The sequence below is a fragment of the Henckelia pumila genome, chromosome 2 (genome assembly GCF_033568475.1).
Source record: "Henckelia pumila isolate YLH828 chromosome 2, ASM3356847v2, whole genome shotgun sequence".
NCBI lineage: Eukaryota > Viridiplantae > Streptophyta > Magnoliopsida > Lamiales > Gesneriaceae > Henckelia > Henckelia pumila.
Window position 1 is genome coordinate 88,619,697 of NC_133121.1, and position 11,992 is coordinate 88,631,688.

The 11,992-nt window shown below is 37.2% G+C and overlaps 3 protein-coding genes across 3 annotated transcripts; all 3 read left to right on the forward strand.

The window, feature by feature from the left end:
* The first annotated feature begins 4,152 nt into the window (after positions 1–4,152).
* LOC140877875 (uncharacterized) lies at positions 4,153–4,760 on the forward strand. The gene is made up of 2 exons (XM_073281469.1): positions 4,153–4,382; positions 4,559–4,760. Exons 1-2 carry the CDS (start codon positions 4,153–4,155, stop codon positions 4,758–4,760), a joined length of 432 nt encoding a protein of 143 aa, XP_073137570.1.
* Positions 4,761–6,892: 2,132 nt separating this feature from the next.
* Positions 6,893–7,759, forward strand: LOC140877876 (cyclin-dependent kinase G-2-like). Its single transcript, XM_073281470.1, has 2 exons — positions 6,893–7,314; positions 7,474–7,759. The coding sequence occupies exons 1-2, from the start codon at positions 6,893–6,895 to the stop codon at positions 7,757–7,759; spliced, it is 708 nt and encodes a 235-aa protein (XP_073137571.1).
* Positions 7,760–10,684: 2,925 nt separating this feature from the next.
* On the forward strand, positions 10,685–11,650 carry LOC140877877 (cyclin-dependent kinase G-2-like). The gene is made up of 2 exons (XM_073281471.1): positions 10,685–11,134; positions 11,591–11,650. The coding sequence occupies exons 1-2, from the start codon at positions 10,685–10,687 to the stop codon at positions 11,648–11,650; spliced, it is 510 nt and encodes a 169-aa protein (XP_073137572.1).
* The last annotated feature ends 342 nt before the right edge of the window (positions 11,651–11,992 follow it).

The following is an 11,992-nucleotide window of genomic DNA, read 5'->3' on the forward strand; positions in this document are numbered from 1 at the left end:
TTGTCGTTCGAGAAACGATCGGTGCAGATCTTAGCACGTGAGGAACGAAAGTTTAGGACGCGAGTTCTTCCCATGGTCAAGATCCGATGGCTGAATCATTCAGAAGTGGCTACTTAGGAGACCGATGCAGATATGCGGACACGTTATCCAAAAACTTTCAGTTTTTATTTCAATTTCGAGTACGAAATTCCACTTAAGGGGGGGGGGGGGGGGAGAATTGTAACGCCTCGAAAATTTATTAACGAATTAATTGGCAATTAAAATAATTATTAAGTGGATAAAATAATTATTACTGCCAAATGAGTTATAGTGTGTATTCATTAAATACACTTGACAATTAGTCAATGAGTTTGACTATTTTTGGATATCTGAAATATTGGCATTTGGAAATAATTATTGAGATATTGAAATAAAAATAATTATGCCAGATAATTTAATTTAGAAAAGTATTTGACAAAGTTGACTGGTCATAGTCTAAGTTTGACTCAATAATTAATTTGAGAAATTATGAGTCCAACTGACTGGTCAAAGTCAATAATTTCAGAAATTTAAATTTATAGATGTTGGGCGTATACCGGAAAAAAATATCAGATTAGAGACTAATTTTACTAGTTGAGTATCAAATAAATTGATCCGGGTCAGGAAATTATCGAGTTGCTATAAATAGCAAAACACACACTGAAACACCATAAAGAAAACACAGATTCGGATTTTTCCCCATTTTCAAGGGATTTTCTCGACTTGTACTATAGCAGATTGCAAATATTGCATCGCCGGACGTGCATCGGTTCTCCGATCAAAGATCCGATCGGTCACTTTGTAGCCAACATCAATACAAAGCTATTGGTGTAAAGAAATCAACGATCGGACGGTTGGATCGTTGGGAAATTGAGTTAGAACAGAGGGTTCTGCACAGAATTTGGTTTCACTATAGCAGTCCAAGTTGTTTATTTTTCCGGCCATTCTCCGGTGCTCCGATCAAAGATCCAAACAGTCAGATTGTAGGCAAGATCAAGACAAATCTATTGGTATAAAGAAATCAAAAATCCAACGGTTGGATCGCCAGGAAATCGACAAAGAACAGACGAGTTTGGCAAAGGTACTATTCATCATCTTCTTCGCCAAGATTTTCACGATTCGAGCTTGTTTTTGTTAGTTTTTGAATTGCTAAATGATAGTAGGTGATGTGTAGAACATTTCCCGAGCTTATTGTAGTATGTTTAGTGAAGAAATCGAGCTAATCGGAGCTGTTAAATTTCGCCGGAACCGGGCTGGAATTTTAAGATCCCGGCCGCGTCGGAGCTCTGTTCCGGTCGTGGCTTAGATGGTTGGAATCGTCTCATCGAGCTCAACAAATCTGGAAAATTTCATAATTTTTGGACAAAGTTTCGCCGCCGCCGTCGCCGCGTCGCTGCCGTCTTTTCCGGCGATCCAACGAATTTTGACATGTTAACCATTTTTGATCATCTCGACGTGATAGATCCAAATATCCAAGTTTTAAGTCGAGATTCAAAGCCGTGAAGAGGTGAGAACGCAATAAAGTTTGCGAATTTTTTTGGTCAAAGTTTGACCAGAGTTGACTTAGGTTGACTTTTGATCATTATGTGATTTTTCGCAGATCGGAAGCTAATTGAGGATATTAAGAGGCATAAATCTGCAGTTAGGGATTTGAGCTTTCCAGAATTGAAAGATTATGAGATTCCCGAGTCACGATCTACGAAACCGGTTAAGTTTTCTTGCGTTGGAAACGCAGGCATGTTTCTATCCATTCTTGCTCACCATTTAAATCATATGTACAAGGTTTTATGGATTAAAGGTATGTGGGAGTGCATGGTATGTGGTTTAGAACAAACTCATGAAAGCATGCATATGACTTAAGTTATTATATATTTATGCCATGTACTCGTTTAAGCCTGCTGATCCATGGGTTTGAGTTTGAGTTAGGGTCCTTATTGGTCGGGTTATTTTTATTCTGGGTTCGAGTAATTTAATTAGTTTTTAAGTGATTAACTATTGGATCATGGGCTTGGTTAGCTTTAATGCATAATTGGGTTAAGTTATGATTCGGGTCAGATTAAGAGTTTATGGGCTAGATTAAGTTATTAATGAGCTAGCTTAAGTTGATGAATCAATTTTTAAATTAATGAGTCAGTTTAATTGATAACGGACTATTCTAGCAATTTATGGGCTTAAATTAAGGGAGGTCAGCAGCTCGAACAAGTCTATGGAAATAAATTATCCGTAAATATATATTTAATTTGTGCATGTATTTTTTTAGATATATATATATATATAAGTATGAATTTTATGAAAAATAATTAAATATATATTTACGGGCAAATTTTCATGAAATAAAGAAATAATGATAAATTTTAAGTACATGCATACATGAAATATTTTTATAATGTGTTTATGATTGAGAATTGAGCATGAAAAATATTTTTATGGAAATTGAAGTGATGTGGCGGCACAGAGGTGGTTTACCACCGGCACAGAGGTAGTTCTACTAGAGGCATAAAGGTGGTTTTACCACTGGCACATAGGTAGTTTACTACCGGCATAGAAGTGATTATACACCACCACGTACGTTGGTTCTTTTAGACTGATCAGTCGGCACAGTTATTAGTCACATTCATGGATATGATCATACTCAGTTTTTATGATTATGACATGCTAAATTATGCTATGTATGATTAGTTATGATGTATGTATGACTGATGATGGCATATTTTCTTATGATGCAATATTTTAAGATCATGCACGTATATGATATATTCACGATATTTTATACGATATGTGCTTGCATGTGGTTTCATATTTGTTATTACTGGATAGAGCATGCTGAGCCTCTAGGCTCACTAGATTTAGATGATGCAGGTGTTTTTGAGTATGATGATGAGGAGGAGGTCCCTACTCGCAATGAAGGCGTATGAGTATCCAGTACAGCTAGTACACCCGTGACCGATGCTCAGTTTATGTTCAGTGATTTTTTGAGATTTAAAGCAGTTATTTCCGCACATGTTTTAATATTTTCTCTTTTCATAGTTTATTGGTTTTGAAATGTTTTGCGTATGCATGAGTTTTGCGTATGCATGGATTTATGAGAGTATATTATTTAAGTTTTTATGTTACGAATCTTGCATGCAAGGATTTAAAAAAAAAAATTAGTAGCAGTTGCGGGTCTTTTCACCAAAGTTCTCTAACTCGTGTCGGTTGACAAAAGACCAATATTGACACAAATAACCTTCTTAATGTAGATGACATTTTTACAGAACATGCTTCTTGCATACAGTGACGAACATAATCATCATGTTCAAGAAGTCCTCGATATTCAGCTGCCTATTTGAATGTCGTGTACACGACACCATGTACAGTCTCGAGTTCTTCAAAATTCCTAGGCCCTCAAACATGATTTAAAAGGATACGTTGATAGAGCCGTTCACCTTCAGATTAAGACACAACATATATCCTCCCAACAAATTTGTTGTGACCCCTTCGTGGAACCCATTTATTTTGAGGTTGTACCCATCTGTAATGTTGCGGAAATTCTAAATACAAATATCTCTCGGTTAATGAAGTATCACGATTCGCCGTGAAAAATTCTGTCAGCATAGTCTTTGAGTTATCATCATCTCCAATTATACAGGGGAGAGATATATACACGGGGGGTTTTATCTCTATGCTTTGCGACCTTTTAGACGGCGATTAATTAACCGTACGTGAAAATGTCCCTTCTTATCTTCAATATTAATCCAATAACAAATTTGGTAGTTATATTAGATTTAGGAGTTATCTTCATGTAGCTAGGCTAGGATTTTCTTTAATGTGTTGTAATATCTATAAATAGCCCATATATATATAATTCTTTCATTCTAAAACAAAATTAAGAACCAAAAAGCTAGTGTCGAGAAATTCCCAAGCTACGTTTCCTATATTCTTTCTTTCATCATATAATTTACCATGGTGACCATCAATTATCAAACCCACTTCCCCAAGCCAAAAACACCGTTAATCACCATAGATTATCAAATGCACTTCCCCAAGTCGAAAATCGCGTGCGGGAAAGCAGATGAGTACGAACTTTTGCACGAGATCGATTGAGGAAGCTACGGCAGAGTTTACCAATCCTGCGAGAAGAAAACAGGCCAGATCATGGCCATCAAGAAACAAATCGTCCATGGACTATCGACATCTTCTTTGAGAGAAATCGGCATTCTCCGGTCCCTCGTCTGTCACCCGTGGTTCGTTGAGTTCAAACAAGTTGTGGTGGATGGATGCAAGGGCGACGATGATCATGTGTACGTGGTGATGGAGTTCGTCGAAAACGACCTCAGACTGTATATGGATGGAATGGCGTGGGCTTTTGCGGAAGCCAAAGTCAAGTGCTTGATGTGACAGTTGCTAGAATGGGCCTCCTTCCTTCACCGAAACGGGATCATGCACAGAGATTTGAAGCCTTCAAACATACTTGTCAACGACAACTTGGGATTGAAAATATGCGACTTTGGATTGTCCAAACTTTTTGAAACAAAGTTTGGTAGCCATTCTTGTCGTGTAGGGTCTCTGTGGTACAAGGCCCCGAAGCTGCTCGATCGTGGAGAGGAGAGATATTCATGTGTCGTGGATATGTGGTCCGTTGGGTGTATTATGAGAGAGATGTTGCTGAACCAAGTGCTTTTCAGAGGGACATCGGAGGAGGAACAAATGCAGATGATATTAAAAAAGCACGTGGAAGAAGAGAAATTTTTGTTCGGTTCTGAAGAGGGGCGTCATCTGCTGAAAAGCATGTTAGATTTGGATCCCCACAGTAGAATAACAGCAGACCAAGCTCTCCATCATGAATGGTTCAGATAAAGTACTAGATATGCCATATACGCATGCAGGATACAAATTTTAGAGTTTTTTATTTTTATGTTATGTAACTCTATATATAAGGGTTAGTCAGGTAGTCAGGATACAAATTTTAGTCTTTTTTCCCGACATGACTTCGCTGATATGTTATCAATGTGGCGTTTACGTGTGTAGTGTCACATCAACATTCTAGATGAAAAATGATTAAAAGTGTTAAAAATCAAATGATATAAGACTAAAACTGAAATTCAACAACACATAAAACCAAAATCGCAAAGAAATAAACAAACGCGACCAAAAATACAATTTGTTTTTAAAATGTTATCATAAAATTTTTCGGCAAGACAACTTGAAATAAAATGAAGACTAACAAGACAGTCAAACAAATGCAAAAGCTCGACCCAAATCTTCTTATAATAGGAAAACGATCGATGATTTCACAGCACCACAAATCATATTTGTATTCATATGCTAGCAATATAAAAACATAGAAGAAACATAATTTTAAATAAAATGTCGACCTTGAAATGCTTGCATCAATTTGTTCTTGTGCTGATCCTCTTTTAACAACAGGTAATACTTGACGAAAATCTCCACCAAAAATCATAGTTTTTCCATCAAATGGCAGCATATTTTCCATAATATCTTCAAAAGTTTTGTTGACAGATTCAAAATCATAACGATTAGCCATTGGAGCTTCATCACACACAATACCTGATGCACGTCTGATCAACTCAGCCAGATCTTTTTGTTTTTCAATGTTTCAAAGAGTTTGTGATGTTGGATTAAGTGAAATTTTAAGACGTGAATGTGCAGTCCATCCACCCGGAAATAAAGTTGTGGTTATTCCAGAAGTTGCAACTGCAATTAAAATTTTTTCTTTCTTTCTTAAATACGTTAAAATTAAGCGGTATAAGAAAATTTTCCAGTTCCACCTGGCCCATCGATAAAGAATAGTTTGTGATGGTTGCACATGATACTTAATTTGTACGATACTGCCAAAAGCCGCCCTTTGTTGAGAATTTAAGTGTTCAACAGATCTGAAATCTTCATCTGAAATTTGAATAGCAAGCTCGTCCTCAATTATCCTTGGAAGTGGAGATTCATCCAAAAATTCAACACTTATATGCGGTAAATCAAAGTCACTGAGTTTCATTTTATGCTGATGTAACAATCTTCGTAACTCGAGCAACAATTTGTTTGTGATGAAAGAATTGCTCAATGAAGTTGATATACCGTAATCCTCAGACATATATGGATGAAACTCATTCAAAAGTTCTCTAACTCGTATCGGTTGACAAAAGACCAATATTGACACAAATAACCTTCTTAATGAAGATGACATTTTACAGAACATGCTTCTTGCATACAGTGATGAACATAATCATCATGTTCAAGAAGTCCTCGATATTCAGCTGCCTATTTGAATGTCGTGTACACGACACCATGTACAGTCCTGAGTTCTTCAAAATTCCTAGGCCCTCAAACATGATTTAAAAGGATACATTGATGAGAACCGTTCACCTTCAGATGGAGACACAACATATATCCTCTCAAAAACTTTGTTGTGACCCCTTCGTGGAACCCATTTATTTTGAGGTTGTACCCATCTGTAATGTTGCGGAAATTCTATATACAAATATCTCTCAGTTAATGAAGTATCACGATTCGCCGTGAAAAATTCTGTCAGCATAGTCTTTGAGTTATCATCATCTCTAATTATACATGAGAGAGATACATGCACGCGGGGTTTTGTCTCTATGCTTTGCAACCTTTTAGACGACGATTAATTAACCGTACGTGAAAATGTTCCTTCTTATCTTCAATATTAATCAAATATAAAATTTGGTAGTTATATTAGATTTAGGAGTCATCTTCATGTAGCTAGGATAGGATTTCCTTTAATGTGTTGTAAAATCTATAAATAGCTCATATATATATAATTCTTTCATTCTAAAACCAAATTAAGAACCAAAGAGCTAGTGTCGAGAAATTCCCAAGCTACGTTTTCTATATTCTTTGTTTCATCATATAATTTACCATGGTGACCATCGATTATCAAACCCACTTCCCCAAGCCAAAAACACCGTTATTCACTATAGATTATCAAATGCACTTCCCCAAGCCAAAAATCGCGTGCGGGAGAGCAGATGAGTACGAAATTTTGCACGAGATTGGTCGAGGAAGCTACGGCAGAGTTTACCAAGCCCGCGAGAAGAAAAAAGTCCAGATCGTGGCCATCAATAAAAAAATCGTCCATGGACTATCAACATCTTCTTTGAGAAAAATCGACATTCTTCGGTCCCTCGTCGGTTGCCCGTGGTTCGTTGAGTTCAAACAAGTTGTGGTGGATGGACGCAAGGACGAAGATGATCATGTGTACGTGGTGATGGAGTTCGTAAAAAACGACCTCAGACGGTATATGGATGGAATGGCGTGGGCTTTCACGGAAGCCGAAGTCAAGTGCTTGATGAGACAGTTGCTAGAAGGGGTCTCATTCCTTCACCGAAACCAGATCATGCACAGAGATTTGAAGCCTTCAAACATACTTGTGAACGACAACTTGGGATTGAAAATATGCGACTTTGGATTGTCCTAACGTTTCGAAACAAAGTTTTGTAGCCATTCTCGTCGTGTAGGGTCTCTGTGGTACAAGGCCCCGAAGCTGCTCGATCGTGGAGTGGAGAGATATTCGTGTGCCGTGGATATGTGGTCCGTTGGGTGTATTATGAGAGAGATGTTGCTGGACCAAGTGCTTTTCAAAGGGACGTCGGAGGAGGAACAACTGCAGATGATATTAACAAAGCACGAGGAAGAAGAGAAATTTTTTTTGGTTTTTGAAGAGGGGCTTCATCTGCTGAAAAGCATGTTAGATTTGGATCCCCACAGTAGAATAACAGCAGACTAAGCTCTCCATCATGAATGGTTCAGATAAAGTACCGGATATGCCATATACGCACGCAGGAAACAGATTTTAGAGTTTTTTATTTTTATGTTATTTAACTCTATATATAAGGGTTAGTCAGGTAGTCAGGATACAAATTTTAGTCTTTTTTCCCGACATGACGTCGTTGATATGTTATCAATGTGGCGTTTATGTGTATAGTATCACATCAACATTCTAGATGAAAAATGATTAAAAGATTTAAAAATCAAATGATATAAGACTAAAACTGAAATTCAACAACACATAGAACCAAAACCGCAAATAAACAAACAAATGTGACCAAAAATACAATTTGTTTTTAAAATGTTATCATAACTTTTTTCGGCAAGCCAACTTGAAATATAATGAAGACTAACAAGACGGTCAAACAAATGCAAAAGCTTGACCCAAATCCTCTTATAATAGGAAAACGATCGATGATTTCACAGCACCACAAATCATATTTGTATTCTTATGCTAGCAATATAAAAACATAGAAGAAACATAATTTCAAATAAAATGTCGACCTTGAAATGCTTGTATCAATTTGTTCTCGTGCTGATCCTCTTTTAACAACAGGTAATATTTGACGAAAATCTCCTCCGAAAATCATAGTTTTTCCACCAAATGGCAGCATATTTTCCATAATATCTTGAAAAGTTTTGTTGACAGATTCAAAAGCATAATGATTAGCCATCGGAGCTTCGTCCCACACAATACCTGACGCACGTCTGATCAACTCAGCCAGATCTTTTTGTTTTTCAATTTTGCAAAGAGTTTGTGCTGTTGGATTAAGTGGAATTTTAAGACGTGAATGTGTCGTCCATCCACCAGGAAACAAAGTTGCGGCTATTCCAGAAGTTGCAACTGCAATTAAAATTTTGTCTTTCTTTCTTAAATACGTTAAAATTGAGCGGTATAAGAAAGTTTTTCGAGTTTCACCTGGCCCATCGATAAAGAATAGTTTGTGATGGTTGCACATGATACTTAATTTGTACGATACTGCCAAAAGCCGCCCTTTGTTGAGAATTTAAGTGTTTAACAGATCTGAAATCTTCATCTGAAATTTGAATAGCAAGCTCGTTCTTAATTATCCTCGAAAGTGGAGATTCATCCAAAAATTCAACACTTATATGCGGTAAATCAAAGTCACTGAGTTTCATTTTATGCTGATGTAACAATCTTTGTAACTCGAGCAACAATTTGTTTGTGATGAAAGAATTGCTCAATGAAGTTGATATACCGTAATCCTCAGACATATATGGATGGAACTCATTCCAAATGTATACTAACAAGACGGTCAAACAAATGCAAAAGCTCGACCCAAATCTTTTTATAATAGGAAAACGATCGATGATTTCACAGCACCACAAATCATATTAGTATTCATATGCTAGCAATATAAAAACATAGAAGAAACATAATTTCTAATAAAATGTCGACCTTGAAATGCTTGCATCAATTTGCTCTCGTGCTGATCTTCTTTTAACAACAGGTAATACTTGAAGAAAATCTCCACCGAAAATCATAGTTTTTCCACCAAATGGCAGCATATTTTCCATAATATCTTGAAAAGTTTTGTTGACAGATTCAAAAGCATAACGATTTGCCATCGGAGCTTCCTCCCACACAATACCTGACGCACGTCTGATCAACTCAGCCAGATCTTTTTGTTTTCAATGTTACAAAGAGTTTGTGATGTTGGATTAAGTGGAATTTTAAGAAGTGAATGTGCAGTCCTTCCACCGAGCAATAAAGTTGCGGCTATTCCAGAAGTTGCATATGCAATTAAAATTTTGTATTTCTTTCTTAAATACGTTAAAATTGAGCGGTATAAGAAATTTTTTCCAGTTCCACCTAGCCCATCGATAAAGAATAGTTTGTGATGGTTGCACATGATACTTAATTTGTACGATACTTCCAAAAGCCGCTCTTTGTTGAGAATTTAAGTGTTCATCTATATATGCGGTAAATCATTGAGTTTCATACAAAAATTCAACACTTATATGCGGTAAATCATTGAGTTTCTTTTTATGCTGATGTAACAATCTTTGTAACTCGAGCAACAATTTGTTTGTGATGAAAGAATTGCTCAATGAAGTCGATATACCGTAATCCTCAGACATATATGGATGGAACTCATCCAAAGTTCTCTAACTCGTGTCGGTTGACAAAAGACCAATATTGACACAAATAACCTTCTTAATGAAGATGACATTTTTATAGAACATGCTTCTTGCATACAGTGACGAACATAATCATCATGTTCAAGAAGTCCTCGATATTCAGCTGCCTATTTGAATGTCATGTACACGAAACCATGTACAGTCCTGAGTTCTTCAAAATTCCTATGCCCTCAAACTTGATTTAAAAGGATACGTTGATAGGACCGTTCACCTTCAGATGGAGACACAACATATATACTCCCAACAACTTTGTTGTGATCCCTTCGTGGAACCCATTTATTTTGAGGTTGTACCCATCTGTAAGGTTGCGGAAATTCTATATACAAATATCTCTTAGTTAATGAAGTATCACAATTCGCCATGAACAATTCTGTCAGCATAGTCTTTGAGTTATCATCATCTCCAATTATACAGGAGAGAGATACATGCACGCGGGATTTTATCTCTATGCTTTGCGACCTTTTAGACGACGATTAATTACGTGAAAATGTCCCTTCTTATCTTCAATATTAATCAATAACAAATTTGGTAGTTATATTATATTTAGGAGTCATCTTTATGTAGCTAGGCTAGGATTTCCTTTAATGTATTGTAAAATCTATAAATAGCCCATATATATATAAATCTTTCATTCTAAAACCAAATTAAGAACAAAAAATCTAGTGTCGAGAAATTCCCAAGCTACGTTTCCTATATTCTTTCTTTCATCATATAATTTACCATGGTGACCATCGATTATCAAACCTACTTCCCCAAGCCAAAAACACCTTTAATCACCATAGATTATCAAATGCACTTCCCCAAGCCAAAAATCGCGTGCGGGAGAGCAAATGAGTACGAAATTTTGCACGAGATCGGTCGAGGAAGATACGGAAGAGTTTACCAAGCCTGCGAGAAGAAAACAGGCAAGATCGTGGCCATCAAGAAACAAATCGTCCATGGAATATCGACTTCTTATTTGAGAGAAATCGACATTCTCCGGTCCCTCGTCGGTTGCCCGTGGTTCGTTGAGTTCAAACAAGTTGTGGTGGATGGACGCAAGGACGACGATGATCATGTGTACGTGGTGATGGAGTTCGTCGAAAACAACCTCAGACGATATATGGATGGAATGGCGTGGGCTTTCGCGGAATCCGAAGTCAAGTGCTTGATGAGACAGTTGCTAGAAGAGGTCTCCTTCTTTCACCGAAACGGGATCATGCGCAGAGATTTGAAGCATTCAAACATACTTGTGAATGACAACTTTGGATTGAAAAGATGCGACTTTGGATTGTCCAAATGTTTCAAAACAAAGTTTGGTAGCCATTCTCGTCGTGTAGGGTCTTTGTGGTACAAGATCGATTTAACCAAGGATCCACTAGCACCGCAATGTCTTGGCCTTGATAGCTCCAAGGATAGCCGTACAACAACAACACAATCACCGTGTCGACAACTTTACAACTCAATACAACTTGACCTTAAGGGCTCCAAGGATAGCCTCACAACAACTCGATGAACTCGGCTTCATACTCGAATATTCAACGATGATTTTTCACAAGCACTATACAACTCTATAACACAAATGTACTTGAGACACTTGAAATATGTTTAAACGCTTTGATAGATTGCTCAATATATGTTTGAATAGATGAGAGAATTGTTGGATGAGTGGATGATTGAAATCGCCTCAGAATGGCTCTATTCATAGTGCTGATTTGAGTGCGTTCGGAGCGTCCGAATCGTGCTAGTTCAAATTCAAAAATCTGCGGCCGAGTAACTGTTCGGACCGTCCAAACTGGGCTTCGGAGTGTCCGATCGACTGCATTAAATTCACTGTCTGTCAAAATTTTTTCGATAAAATCTATCAACGCCGTAAAGAGATCGGACCGTCCGATCATGTCTTCGGATCCTTCGATCTTGGGCTTCGTGTCCTCCGAACTGGACTCCAAAGAATAAAATATTCTTTATATAGTTCGGACCGTCCGAACCGCCTTTGGATCGTCCAAACTCAGTTCCGTGTCCTCCGAAATTCACATTCGATCTTTAAAAT

Excerpts from the sequence above, each read along its gene's own strand:
- LOC140877875 (XM_073281469.1), top strand. The coding sequence starts at position 4,153 with ATGGCCATCAAGAAACAAATCGTCCATGGACTATCGACATCTTCTTTG. Across the intron at positions 4,383-4,558 it reads TTTGCGGAAGCCAAAGTCAA|GGTCTCTGTGGTACAAGGCC; the intron begins GTGCTTGATGTG and ends CTTGTCGTGTAG.
- LOC140877876 (XM_073281470.1), top strand. The coding sequence starts at position 6,893 with ATGGTGACCATCGATTATCAAACCCACTTCCCCAAGCCAAAAACACCG. Across the intron at positions 7,315-7,473 it reads TTCACGGAAGCCGAAGTCAA|CCATTCTCGTCGTGTAGGGT; the intron begins GTGCTTGATGAG and ends AAAGTTTTGTAG.
- LOC140877877 (XM_073281471.1), top strand. The coding sequence starts at position 10,685 with ATGGTGACCATCGATTATCAAACCTACTTCCCCAAGCCAAAAACACCT. Across the intron at positions 11,135-11,590 it reads TGAGACAGTTGCTAGAAGAG|ATGAGAGAATTGTTGGATGA; the intron begins GTCTCCTTCTTT and ends ATGTTTGAATAG.